The sequence below is a fragment of the Cavia porcellus genome, unplaced genomic scaffold (genome assembly GCF_034190915.1).
Source record: "Cavia porcellus strain 051 isolate PalLab524CR breed Dunkin Hartley unplaced genomic scaffold, mCavPor4.1 scaffold_29, whole genome shotgun sequence".
In the NCBI taxonomy this organism is placed as follows: domain Eukaryota; kingdom Metazoa; phylum Chordata; class Mammalia; order Rodentia; family Caviidae; genus Cavia; species Cavia porcellus.
The window spans coordinates 35,763,288-35,777,638 of NW_026947512.1; the positions used below are offsets into that span (position 1 = coordinate 35,763,288).

A 14,351-nucleotide genomic window follows, 5' to 3' on the forward strand; every position below is an offset into this window, starting at 1 on the left:
GTACATTCACTTCTGATTCTTTATACTTTCATGACCAAAAGCATCTTTATTCACTTTATCAACTGATTCCAGATAAAATCACCAAAGCTTTCCAAACACAGAGCCCACTTCTTTTACAACACCAGTTGAAGCAAAGGCCACCCTTACTTTCTGTTTCTCGTCTTTTTCTTCACTCTCCCAGGGAAGGCTTCTTTTAGGGGTTAAGTAAGTGTCTACTGGGTTTTTTCTTTCATTTTGTCTATTAAATTTTGGGAATTTGGGGATTCCACAAATTAAATTATTGGTGGTCAGAGCTGAAATGGTAGAAGTTGGTGGAGTTGCCGAGGACAAATGTGTCTGCATTAACAGAGCATGATAAAGACTCTGGGGGAAAGCTTCCCTTAAGGAGAAAAGTGGAGGAAGCAGTAAGAAAATACAGTGTGGAGAGCAACCAGCAAAGACGAAATGAGGCTGGAAAGGCGACGTCAGGAGCAATTTCAAAGAACAAGTCAATGTGCAACATGCCTCAACCTTTAGTCCTTCACTCTCCAAACAAGTGCAGGAACATAAGAACTTCATAATATGCTTAATACAACATCCATATTTGGAAACTAAGGAGCTTGTGAGCACAAATCTATCGTGAAGATTTAAAGAGTGAGTGACCTTTATGGAAATGGAATAAAAAAGGCTAATTTTTAAGGAAATAAGACTTCGAAAAGCAAAGGAGTTACGTATCTGTAGAGAACTATGTGCATATTTAAAAATCTCTTAACTACATTTCACAAGACTTGTTTTCACATTTTTAATGGCAGAATATAAGAAGATACTAACCCAAATTCATACCCAAAGCAATGACTGAAGCTCTAATTTAGCCTGGAAGTAACGTAAGTATACAGCAAAGCAGCATGCAAAGCCTAGACCTTATAGGAAGTAAACTTCTGAAGTGTACTAGTCAATGATGGACAGTGTGATCTCACCCGACACTGAGTACAGAGAAGGAAAACTTGAATAATACTTTTAAGTGATTAAGCAGAAAACTCAATATAAGGGTCCATCTTATATTTTCCACCTCATTACTCATTAAACAGGCAGGTGCCTGCTCCTTCCTTCAAGGGAAAGAATAATGATGGGCCACACCCTGCTTGCAGAAGAGATAAATCATTTTGAGGGTACATAAAAAAAGAAGGTGACAACCAGGGTTCTAGGTTATTATTGTCTAACTACAGAGTCTGGTTCAAAATATTTAAGAAAGCAGACTACTTAAATAAGGAGCTCTATGCAGTACACAGAATTAGTTGTTCACGAGATTTTGGTTTATTTGAAAGACTGTTACAATGGAGGAGTCAAAGCCTGAGTTTTTATGTTGGCTCTGACAGTGATTTTGGACAGATCACTTGGCTTGTGAGTTAGATTTTATTCAGTTAAAAAAAATTGAAGAAACTCATATCCATCTCACAGGGAAGAAGTGACACAGACACTTTAAAATGCTAGACATATAAAATATAATATTATGATATGTGAACTTTGCTGTGGCTGAGTGACTAAAAGGCCTTAGTCAGAGAGACGTTTTGTAATAAGGTGATTCTGTATTTGACTACCACATCTGAGTGAGAACTTTCACTTACTGTTGAGTGTGTCTATGTGGCACAGGCAAACCAGAAATTATGTAGTATCTTTTTTGAAATGCTTTATAAGTATATTCATAAAAGGCAAATCTATAGGGCACAAGTCATACATATGAATATTATAACACTCTTCCTAATTTTTCCTAAACTTAACTACATTTAAAGGGCTAGCTTTACGTTTGGTGATGTACAAATCAGTGAAATTTATTGTATCTCTGTGTCCAAAAGTTGTTTTTCTTCTTCTTTATACTACAATATCCAGAGTTATCTTTCATTTCATTCATTCTATTTGCCCTAAAGAAGAAAATGAATACCTAGTGAATCATATACACTTAAACATGTTTGTTGAAAACTTACAAATCAGCAAATTATAGAAAGATTAAATTAATTATGGGTGGAGCATGTTATTCTACTTCTGCAATATTTTTCTAGAATTATTTCCAGCCAGTCTTTTTTTTTACCTTAATGTTAACTTGCAAATTATCAATAAGCTAAAACAGAGTAAATAGATGGTAAAAGTCATTACTAAATGCAGATTTCTTTTTCAAAAAAATATTCTTAACCAGGGTGGCAACAAGTTGGAACATTTCAATAACATAAAGTTAATGCTCAATTTTCTAAATTCCACTTTCTAATAATTTGAGTTTAGATAAATTCTGAACATTTAAATGGTAAAATTAAAATTAAAATGCATACTAACCACGTAGAACCAGAAAGGCCAGCAATGTAGGTAGCACAATCCAAAATTCCTGATTCATACAATGCCTTCATCACACCAGAGAACCCCACCATAGCCCGGAAGCCCCCACCAGAGCCCAGAATGGCCACAACAGGTACCTGGAATGATGAAACACAGCGATTATACACAGAGTAAAAGCCATTATATACATTTCTTTTTGTACCAATTTTATGTTAGAAATTCCACATTTTGTCATAAAGAAGCATCAGTTCACTCACACTTTGGTAATGTCTAAGTTTTAAAAATCAGAAAATATTTGTTTCATCTAACACAATGAAGAATCAATTTCAACTGAGAAGCAGGTATTATTAAAATGACCAAGTAATCTGTTCAATAAAAATAATAACAGTAATAAAACACTATTTATTCAACCCGTTGCAGTCTTTGGTTTACTTTCAGGTGCATTATTTCATTCTCTCAGAAACTCCATAAAGTGAGTAAACAGGGAGTATTTTCCCAGTTTGCAGATAAAAATTCTAAAAGGACGCATTTTCTGTGTAAGAGCTGACAGCCAGTGATCCGTACTTGAGTAAGCACCTTGCTTTCAAGTTAAATTTATAGTGAAAACCTTTAATGTTTGGTAATGAGTCTAACGCTGGGAGTAAAGGAGTGAAAAGAATGTGGTCAGACTGTCGGTGTTTTCACTTTGCTCGCACACATGATGCTGCCATTACCCAGAAATGGAATCCCAGGGCACCGAGCCAGGCTGAGGGGGAAGCCGTGCACTCAGTCTTAAAACCAGCGAATTCACAACCGTGTGTTTCAGTGCCTTAGAAACTGACCCCTGAGTACCCACTTAGTAATATGATGTGTCATAGTCACACAGCCATGTAATGATTATTTTACAGCTAAAAAGACCAAAAAGATAATATAACTCTTAAATATGGAAAGAGAAATCTGTACAGGTTTGGTCTTATTGGCGAGCCAGTGAAGGGCAGGAAGCTTAACACTGAATTCCTAATGCAGAAGCCTTCTCTAACAACAAGCAGCCTCAAAACAAAAGATGAAAGGTATCAAGACACAAACTCACAACCTTATTAAGAAAATATATTCACCCATTCAGGGCAATGGAATAATTTAAATGGTTTGATCCTGTGTACACACAGATAAATACAATGGTCTCAATCATAATTTTTTTTTGTCTTTTTCCTTTTTATCGATACCAGGGATCAAACTGACGATTGCCTGCTTTCAAGGCAGGTGCTTATGCTGCTGAGTCAATCATAATTTTTAAACTTTTGAGTAAAAGTTCACCTGGGTTATATAAAGTGAGTGAATGCAGGACAGTATAGCATTAGTTGCAACAGTAGTTATAAGAAAGCCAGCCAGATAAAAAGTTGGATCAGAGAATAGGGTTTTAAATTAGGCCTTGAAAATGTTGATTATATAAGTGTGTAATGAAAACCACTATCAATAGGGAGTATTTGTCACTGCTTTGTGTCCAGCATTTGATCTAAGTTAGTTAGGCCAAGACAGACATAGGCATGAAACAGATCATGATTTGGGGAACAGAAGATCACTCTATTATAGTGGGTAGTATACAAGGGAGCTGGGATTATAAAGGCTTTACGCAAAGAAAGCATTTAAGGTTGATGTTGCAAGAAAAGGTAGGTTGTTTATATTAAGAAGTCATGGGCTGAGCATCCTGCTCAGTGGCACAGGGCCCTAGAAGGCATTGCAGTTCACCTGGTTAATTGTAACACTTTATTAAAAATAACAAGCCCAATACAAGTCAGGTAATTTGGTAATTTAAATAGAGAAAAAAAGCCTTAGCAACAAATTATACTTATTATTCATATCCTCTCACAGTGCACAACCCGTATTCGTATTCAAAGGGGAATTTTTTTTTTTTTTTTTGTCTTTTTCCTTTTTATCCGTACCGGGGATCGAACTCACAACTGTCTGCTTGCAAGGCAGGCATTTATGTTGCTGAGGTAAATCCCCAGCTTTCAAAGGAGAATTTAATAAGAGAAGTTGGAAGAACACAAGAATTCTAATCTTGGTATCTTTTTCTTTATATACCAATACTTATAGAAGCTTTTTTATGCTAGTGGAATTTTCTGGAAATAACCTCTACTGAACTGAAATTCATGCTTGAGGTTCATTGTTCTCATCATTGCTTTAAAGGGTTCTTGACGATTTTCCAGGAAGACCTTACTCAAATACATATGTTGCCATCACTTAAAAGAAAATGCCAGATATTTTTGCATGAAACTCGAATAAAATAATTGTGTAGACTATAAATATGTTCATTGATCAAGTATGAATTACTTTTTCATGCTTTGTATTTAATTTTCACAACTGTATAAGTTAGATATTATTACCTACTTCTTAAAGCAATACAGACACAAAAATCGTATCTCCAATGTTTTAAAACTAAAAAATGGTGTCTCTTTTCAAAACTACTCTGTTTTCCAAGGAGAGAACAAGTGAGCGTCTCCCGAGAATCAGCCATGCTGGAACCTAGGGGACTGACCAAGAAAACAACTAGCCATCCTTCCTGGTAAATGGCAGGGCGAGCCAGCTGTGGGTGCGCCTTGGGTGTGCTGAGAGAGAACAAGCTCCTGTCTCCTGTAAGCCTACAGAAACGTCCCATGTGACACCCCAGCTTCCTCCCTCCCCACACCACCCCAGTTAGCAACTGGATGGTTTCAAGGTCAACCAGAGTTGATAGCAACTAAGGTACATAAATTAAGTGAATGCTTATATTGTTTGATTGATTATGCTGACCTGGGGACAGAGCTCTGAGCATCTCTGAGCTCTGAGCATCTCAGGAAGAAGACAATATGAAATATATAGCAAATATGGGGGATTTCCTTTTATCTTCTCTTTGAAGGCCAATATTGTTTTTACTGCTTTGCTTTATTCTGATTAATTTTTTGCTGTATTCAATATTCTCTTTTGATTTTATAGTGTTCTGTTTTTGGTTTGATTTTACTATATAGTTGAGTGGATAACTACTGTGAAGATAACGAGATATACTATGGTACCTATTACTGTTATCCCAGTATGCTGCTCTGAAGTTCTGTACCAGTTTCACTGCATTGTCCTGAATGGTTTTGCTCTGTCTTGTTTTGTTGTATTTTACTATTTTTAAAATAAAAAAAAATTAAATAAAAAAATTAAATTAAATATTAAAAAACTGCAAACATGTAAGCTCTGCTTTCCCCAACTAAAGCTGTGCCCTGAAGCAAAGAAAATTTTCTAAAGGCTCAGTTTTCTAAAGGCTCATATTACGGTTCTTATATACGCAGCTAATGATCTTGGAGCTTTCTGTAACTAATAAAATTCTGTATCCCATAACTCATGCAGAAATATGAATTAAAACCTATAGAATTGTACAAGTTTATGAACTATAAAAAAGGAAGGGACATTACATGAATCAAAAACATATTTGCATGCCTGGCACAATCATGGACATTTTCACATAACTTACTCAGTTCTGAAAAGGAAATAATTTTCAATTCCACTTTTCAAAGGAGTTAAACACACATAACACCTTGTCCACAGAGAGCCGTCAAGAACTACAACCATAGATTAAACCAGGTATGAGACACTATACTAAGGAATAAAAGGAGAAATCTTTATTGAGAAAAAATTTTGGATGATTAGCCAACCTGTATTTCATACTCATGTATGACTTCAACTAATATCAGCAGAAATTTATGCAATAGTCTTGGTCATTATAAAATGATGTTAAAAGAAGTAATTGTGAAATTTTAAAGGGCATCTGCTAATCCTGGCTCTAAACCTAAAAGGATCAAATAAATAAATATAGTTGAGAAGGTTTTCAGTTATATTTAGACATCGTATCTTTGTATTTGTGTACAAAAACATTGATATTTACCGATTTTTCTCATATCATTACAGGAAATGAGTTTTCATTTACCAAAAACTTTGAGTTTTAATGTCATACTACACACATTTATAGATATTAATTTCTTCCCTTGTTGAAGAAAATTCTATAAATTGCTCAAACTTTTTATATTTTCATAAATTTTAAGATCTGATAATTACATGGTACTTCGGCTCAGAATTCCTTCCATGATTCTGGGAAGATGTGTCCATGGTCGCATTCCTCATGTGATGCACAGTTCACAAACAGAAGCAAATTGCTTCTGTTTGCAAACCAAATTGTTCATGAACAGAAGCATTCTTGAACAGAGATATTACTGCATAAAAAGGGTATTTGTGTCTTGGCTCTTATATGAGAGTTTTCTAAAGAAATAAACTAATAAGATGTGTTGGAGATTTATTATAAGAAATTGGCTTACATAATCACGGAGACTTACAATATGCAACCTGGGCCAACAACTTGGGTCTTCTCTACTTCCTTCAAGTTTAAGGAACAGATGGACCCAGACAGAGCTTTTCAAATGGGAAGGGGATCAAGAGTTAAAGGGAGCCAGGAGGAATAGGAGACAAAAGAATCAAAACAGTACGAAGTTGTGTTACATACAGACTCCCCACAATAAAGATAATCATTACCGTAAGCACAAACCAACAAAAATATGCAAAACTCAATCAATAAAAAAAGAATTGATGGCACAAAGTGTGATTGGCAGAATGAAGGAGGAATAAGAGCAAGAATATTTTAGATGAAGGAAACACAAAGAACCCTAATCATTGGTTACTCATAGTCGATTTCTATTCCCTCCTTCAGAAACTCCTGTGCATTGCTTCTTCCCGACTGGTTTCCTTCTCTTCCCTCCAGTGTTTCACTTAACTTCTGACAAATTTAAGCACAGAGGATGCATTGTTTAAAGTCCACTTCATCTTTTCATTTTCATCCAAAGTTATTTGTTTAAACTTAAAGAGAATGTTTATAGCCACCCTTGAAGAGAAGCATTTTTCCTACTGTTCTCTGATGAAGGCTGGTTTATTTCCTTCATGCAGATCCCCATGACCCTAACTCCAGATTTTTAGTTCCCAAATAACTTTGCCCTGTTATGGTTTGCTTACACCAAAGACTACCCAGAAACATTTCTTGTTCCCTAAAATATCTTAATCTGGATACATCATCAGACCAAAAGCTATTAGCACAAAAAAAATTTAAGAGTGGCCTTTGAATATTCACAATACATCAAAAAATTTCTGTACACAAAGTCTTATATGTTTTGCTCATAGGAGTGACCTTGGCCTTTTGTTCAGGGAGAAATTATACAAACTAGAGGCAGTGTTCTAACAACAAATTTTCTTATCAGATTCAAATTCCATAGCAACAAGGTTGAAAGAGAGGGCCAGTTTGAAGAAATTTCTTCAAATAGAGTCATAAAGCACGAAAAAATGGCAATTGATTATACAGGAAGTGGATGTCAGAATGCCCACATCTGTTCAGTCTCAGCGAGGCATTACATATTTCGGAACGACTTCCATCCAAATCATTGCAATCCAGGTTTTTAAAGTCTTAGTACTTAACAGAATACCTTTCTGGGCTATTAGAAATTTTTAACTATTTGATTCATCCATTGTTCACACAGGAAGTCTAAGTTTATTAAATGTTATCATTTAGATCTAAAATGTCCCCCCAAAATCTCATGTGTTCAGAGACGGTGACTGGATCTTTGGGTGCTACACTCATCAGTGGATTTATCCATTGATGAGTTTGTGGCTGAATGTGCTGTTCGGAGGTGGGGCCTGATGGGAAGTGTGGATCACAGGGCAGGATGTGAAAGGAGGTATCCTCCTTCCCAGATTCTCCCCCTCTCTCTGCTTCCCAGTTGCATGAGCCACTTTTCTGTATCAGGCCGTTTACCTATTGCTGTTTCTACCCATATTATCATGGAGCCAACCAAATAAGAGAAACCCTCTGAAGCTGAGCCAAATAAACCTCTTGTCTTTTTGTTGTGATGGTAGCAGAGATTAAACCCAGAGGTTCTGCACTTTACGACATAATTAGACATGTTTTCATTTTAAGACAAGATCTTGCTAATTTGCCAAGTTACCTGGCTAGGATCAAAGTTGCGATTCTTTTGCCCAGCCCCCTCCCCCCCCAGAGTGCTGGAATTACAGATGTGCATCACCATATCCAGTTACCACTCCTCTTCTGAATTGCAAGTGTCAAGTACTTCCTCCCATCAATAAGATAGTAACTAACACATTAAATTTGACAATTATGGCCCCAGGGTATGTGAGAGAACAGCAGCCTCCAAACATTTGTTTAGTAACTGTTTTATTTACTATTGTGTGTCCTACACAATTTTCTGAATGCTTTACTAGCATTTGTTCTTCTTTTCCTGATCACTTAGCAACATTATCTCCATTTCATAAATGATGCAGAGGTAAAATATCATGTCCGGATTCATTCGACATTTTAATTCAACATTGGGGCTTCGATCTGAATGCTGTTTTTTGTTTTTTTTTTTTTTTTTTTTTTTTTTTAACTAAGAAAAAAAGTCTCACGCTCTATTTAGACTTTGTTACGATTCTTCTCCTAAGGACAACCTATTCTTACACTGAAGCCAACTCTTAAGTAATAAGAAAAAAATGAAAACTTGGGCAGGAAGCAAGGAAATGGGAACTTCAGAACCCAAAGATTAACATAAATGTTACTTTTACTATGACAACAAGTGGTATTAATTACGTCTAAGCTGGTTATTTCTGCCAACAGGAAAATATATTGGCCAGCAGCAAAACAGCATATAAAATTAGCATTTCGATATTCTACCGAAAAAGAATGATTGTCTCCTCTCCCAGACTGTCAGTTACAAAAGTAAACATATTGATATTTTTGGGAACTTTAAGGCAAATTTTCTTTCCTCAGAAAGCTTACTAAATTTTCCAGGAAAAAAGCACCTAAAAGTTAGAACACCAACTTTTCTGTTGAAAAACCTACGCATAAATGCCAAGTGGATGTCTACACCATTACGTTCCACAGGTTTCCTAATTTAATAGTGTTCCCTGTAGCCAATGTCTCATCATTCAACCAAACACGTATTCCTCTCTGTTGAGAACCAGATCTCTCTCTAGCTAATTGGTACCATGGATGCAATGCTAATCCACTGCCTAAGAATGAGCTCTGGCTCCTTAAACAAAATATTCGCTGAGGTTCTACCATTCTAGGATCTGAATACACCAACAAATAGCACAAATACTGTCTTGGAACTCATGAAACTTATACTATAGTGCAGGAAACAGACATTAATGAATAATTTGAAAAGGTCTTTTTAAGTACAACTGTGATTAATGCTGAGGAAATAATGTGTATATAAGTGCTACAGAGAATATAGCTGACAGTCCTAGCCAATCCTTTCCCCTTTGGGGAAAAGGAAGGAGGGAGGACGAGGGAAAGAGTGTCAGAAGTGAAACAGATGCTGATTAAAGGATGGATGGTGTTAGTTAGCTGGAAAGGGTTGGTACAAGAGAAGCAAGGAGGAAAGAGGAGTGAGAAGAAAGGATACAGAAAAGGTTCTACAGAGACATGGTACTAAGAGGTATTCATGGACGGAGGGTGTATGAGCTTAGAAGAAATGCACAAAAAATGGGAGGATTTTAAGTTTGGAATTGGTACAATTGGATTTATGCTTGAGATAACTGCTGAATTTGTGTGCAAAGAAACTGAAAAAAGGGAGGACAGCATGAGTACAAACAGAAGATTTTGTGATCTAGTTCAGACAAGGGATCCTAGGAGAGGAACGGGTGATAAAATCAAGGAGATATACAGAACTTCAGGTCTGAAGCTCAAAGGGCCACACTAAATCACTGATACACCCGTAAAAACCCTCAGGACAGGGGGTGGGTGACATAACAGAAGAAGAGAAATTTCTTACAAATAGTACACAGTGAGGACAAAAAGGACTTGGGCTGAGTCTTGACAAACTATTATATTTTTTGAATGTTCGTAGGCAAAAGATTTGGTAAAGGAAATCAAAGATACGGGATGACAATTAGGAAACACAAAGAAGAGAAGAGAGAGTTTCTATTTGTAGCTGCAAGGTTAGGCAAGAAAGAACAAGATATTTGCATTTGCATTTATTAGTCAGTACTAGTGACTAGTGGGGCAACCACAGTACAATAATGAGGACAAAAGCCTGAAGAACATAAAGAAGTAAAATGAACTTGTTTGAAGACAGATGTGGAGAATTTTGTCCATGGTAGTAAGGTCAGAGAGTGATCAAAAAGGGGAAGGGAAATCTAGGATTTTTCTGTTCCTTTATTTATACTGAAGTTCAGAGTGTGTTTAAATTTTTAAATGTGATATATATATATATATATATATATATATATATATATATAGTCAGTTGGAGGCACAAGATATGTATCCAGATGGGAAGTGGTCTGAGGAGGACTAGATAATTGACATCTTGAGGTTCCAAAGAAGAATGTATAATCCATGTCTCACGCAGATCTGGATTAGAAAGAAGGAAATCCCTCCTCTATAGAACTAGGAGAGAAGTTCCAAAAATAAGCAAAGACTATGGAATATGGCAAAAACTGAAGGGTTTGTCATCTCATGACTTTAAGTTTCTCTCTGATTAGGAGACAAGTCTGTCAGTTATAGGGAGTAGAGAAACAGAGGTTGCATCAACAGTTCAGTTTTAAAAAAGAAAAAACTTGAAGTATAATTGAAGGATGGTTCTTTTAGTATTCAGATAATATTTTAAGATTCTCTGTAACTGAGCCTATTAGAACATTAAAATGTAGAACTCGTTACTTTTAACAACGTGGTCAATTTTGAATGATATCTTTTGATTCACTGTCATGAAACATAAAAATTGGTAACACTTCCTCTTATCTCCCATTGTACTTGCCTATGTTGTTAACTGTAGTGTCAGAAACAGGATCTATAGTATTTCTTCTTAGTTTATACTCACAAGTCTCCACAATTTAATGTTAGTCTGTGATAAAACTAACTCGGTTCCTTCTGCCTCTACAATACATGTTCCACCCACTAATAAGCCACAGAATCACTCATTGAGTAGTGACTGAGCTAGGGTCAAAAAGAAGCAAGGGTCTGTGTTAAGGACCTAGAACCAAGCATTGAGGAATCCAAGGGGCAATGAATTGCAAGGGAGTGCAGTGGCTGTGACTGGTGCGATCCAGGAGTGCAGAAAAGACACTGGGGCAGTGCCAGAGTAGGCACTCTCCACCAGCCCACAAAGTGCCAAGCTCTGTAGCCTATGATATCCTGCCTTCCAAACACGGCAAAGCTCAGTGCTGATGTACAATCTATCTCACCACCCACCAAAAGCTGCTGAGCTTTGCACCTATCTACTCTCCCTTCCACTGGCCCCAAACACTAAGGAATTCTTAGGACCCTGCACTACTGCATCCAAAGTAACACTGAGTTCACCATCTCTTGCATATTCTCAGATCATAGCAAAATGAAATTAGAAATCAACACCAAAGAAACTACAGAAAATATGCAAGCACCTGGTATTGAATAATACACTCTTAAATAAGCAATAGGTCCCAGATACAATCAGGCAATATTCTGGAAGATAAAACAGGCAAAGTTCTTGAAGGCATAGTCATTAATGGGGCTTTCTGAACTGAATACTGATTGCAGAAGCATTAATATCTAGAATCAACAAATGAAATTATATCCAATTAAAAAGCATTTGCATGGTTACAGGAAAGTTGAATTTGTACTAATAAATGAAAGAACCCAATTTGAAAAGCCCACTTAATGTTTACTTGAAACTGTAATATGTTGTAGAAAAGGCAAAACCATGAACCCAGGAAGAAGCCAGATGCTTGCCAGGGGCTAGGTAACAAGGATAAAAAGAAACTCCTAACCAAATGAAGAGACAACCCACAGGATGTGGAAGAATTTTTGCCAGCTTCTATTCAGAGGACTAATATCTAAAATATATAAAGAACACAAAAATTATTAGATCTTATAAAATAAAAGACCAAATCAAAAAGTGGATAATTGAAAGACACTTTTCAAAAGAAGTACAAGTGGCCAACAATTACGTGAAAGAAATGTTCAGTATATTTGACCATTAAAGAATTGCAAATCAAAACAACAAACAACCTTTTGTTTTGATTCCATCTTACTTCAATAAGGATGACTATTTGCAAGAATTCAAATTAAAAGATTATGGTAAGTTTGTGTAAGAAAAAGAAACCTCCTATATTGTCGATGGGAATACAACATAGTACAAACACTACAAAAATTAGTACAGAGACTTCTCAGAAAGCTAAAAGTAGAAGTTCCACAGGATCCATCTATTTATCTTGTAAGTATCTTCCTGAAAGAATTATAGACATCATGTTATGATGTTCACAGCAACATAACTCATAATAGCTCAATCCTGGCCTATATGTCCATCAACAGACAAATGGATAAAGAAAATGTGCTATATCTCCACAATGGCATATTAAAGGAATATGATATATATCCACAATGGAGTATTAATCAGTCACAAAGAAAGACAAGTTTGCAGAAATGTTTTCATTACAGAAAAATGGATCTTGAAACCATAATGCTAAATAAGCTAAATCTGATATAGAAAGTGTAAAAAAGATATAGAAAGCTAAATACCATACAATATCTCTTATTAGAATCTCAAATATAGATAATTTAAAAAGAAATAAAAGAGAGACAGTAAAACACTGGGAAGCAGACTTTGTGGAGATGGGATGGGAGTGTAGGGAAGGATTAGAGGGCAGAATCAGCAAAGTAACAATGGTTAAATGTGGTATGTGTATGTCCCAGTTCCCAAGCTGAATGTAATTGTTATGCATTGTGAACATATACTACTAATAAAAATAAAGTAAAAAGTAAAAGCCGAATATTCAAAAATATTTTAAACACTTCTATTAAAACTATGTACTGAATCCTTCTCAATTGTTTTAATTGTTTTACAGTTGTCCAATCTATACTTAATCCAATCTGTAGATTGGATTATAGATTATCTTCACTTTTTAAAAATCTTCATAAACATTCAACATTTTTTATAAGCAAGCACTCAAGTTTGTTTCTATATAAATGGTCCCCTTTCACATTTGTAATTCAGATGTTGGATTCTGTTGGAAGGGGGAGTTTGGTTTATGTAATATGGAGTTAAACTAATTATAGTAACAAGTGTAACTGACATAAGGTCCTGCTGCCAGGTAAAACAGAACTGTCAGGAAACTAAACAACTTGACTGTAGTAGCAGAACTGCTTGGCATGGTAGAGAACAGTCTCTTAGTTATAAAGAGGTAGCATGCCCATGGCCTTGGCCAGAGGAATCTGCAAAGTATATGGAGAATACCAGTTAATCCTACAATGTTAAGAGGGGAACTGTTTTAAATATGACTGTCTATATATCCAAAGGAGTTGAAAGCAAATATCCACGAGATAGTCTTACAGCTATGCTCATACCAGCATTATTCATAATACCTAAGAGGCAAAAACAACACAAATGTCCATGGACAGATGAATGAATAAACAATGTGTAGTATAATCATACAGTAGAGTTTTGTTTAAAAGCCTAAGAAATTCTGTCATATGCTATAATGTAAGTAAACCTTCAGGGCATTATGCTATGTAAAGTAAAACCAGACACAAAAGTATAATAGTACAGTATTAATCTAAAATTAAATTAGTATTCTAATTAACAATGAAAGTGAAATAATGATTACTAGAGATTGAGGAAGAAAATGTGGAATTCTTTAAAGAACAGAGTTTCAGTATTGTAAAGTTTACTTAAGGAAAAGTTTTGTAGAGCTGCTATAAATATGAATATACTTAACATTACTGAACTGTATTATTGAGCATCACTTAAAAATAGTTAGATAGTAAATGTTATGTGTTTTCACTTAAAAATAACTTCTAAAAGAGTTTTTAAAAATAACTCAATAATCCATTTATATGTGAGCCAGATTTTTCATTCATGAAATAAACCATTTGCCTGCGCATGTTTCTTGTAAAACACTATTCAGTGAGTACATAAACTGTAGTATATCCAGACATTGAAATGTTATTTAAGTCTAAGAACAAATATTAAAAGCTATCAAACTATGAGAAGACTTACAGGAAAGTTGAATTTGTACTAATAAATGAAAGAACCCAATTT

General features: G+C 35.4%; 1 protein-coding gene across 1 annotated transcript in view; it reads right to left on the reverse strand.

Moving 5' to 3' along the window:
• The window catches only part of Pla2g4a (phospholipase A2 group IVA), a 139,905-nt gene that overhangs the window by 40,437 nt on the left and 85,117 nt on the right, over window positions 1-14,351 (reverse strand). The window contains exon 8 of the mRNA XM_013158101.3: window positions 2,305-2,441. Coding sequence (XP_013013555.1) covers window positions 2,305-2,441 — 137 coding nt within the window. The remainder of the gene's footprint in view (window positions 1-2,304; window positions 2,442-14,351) is intronic.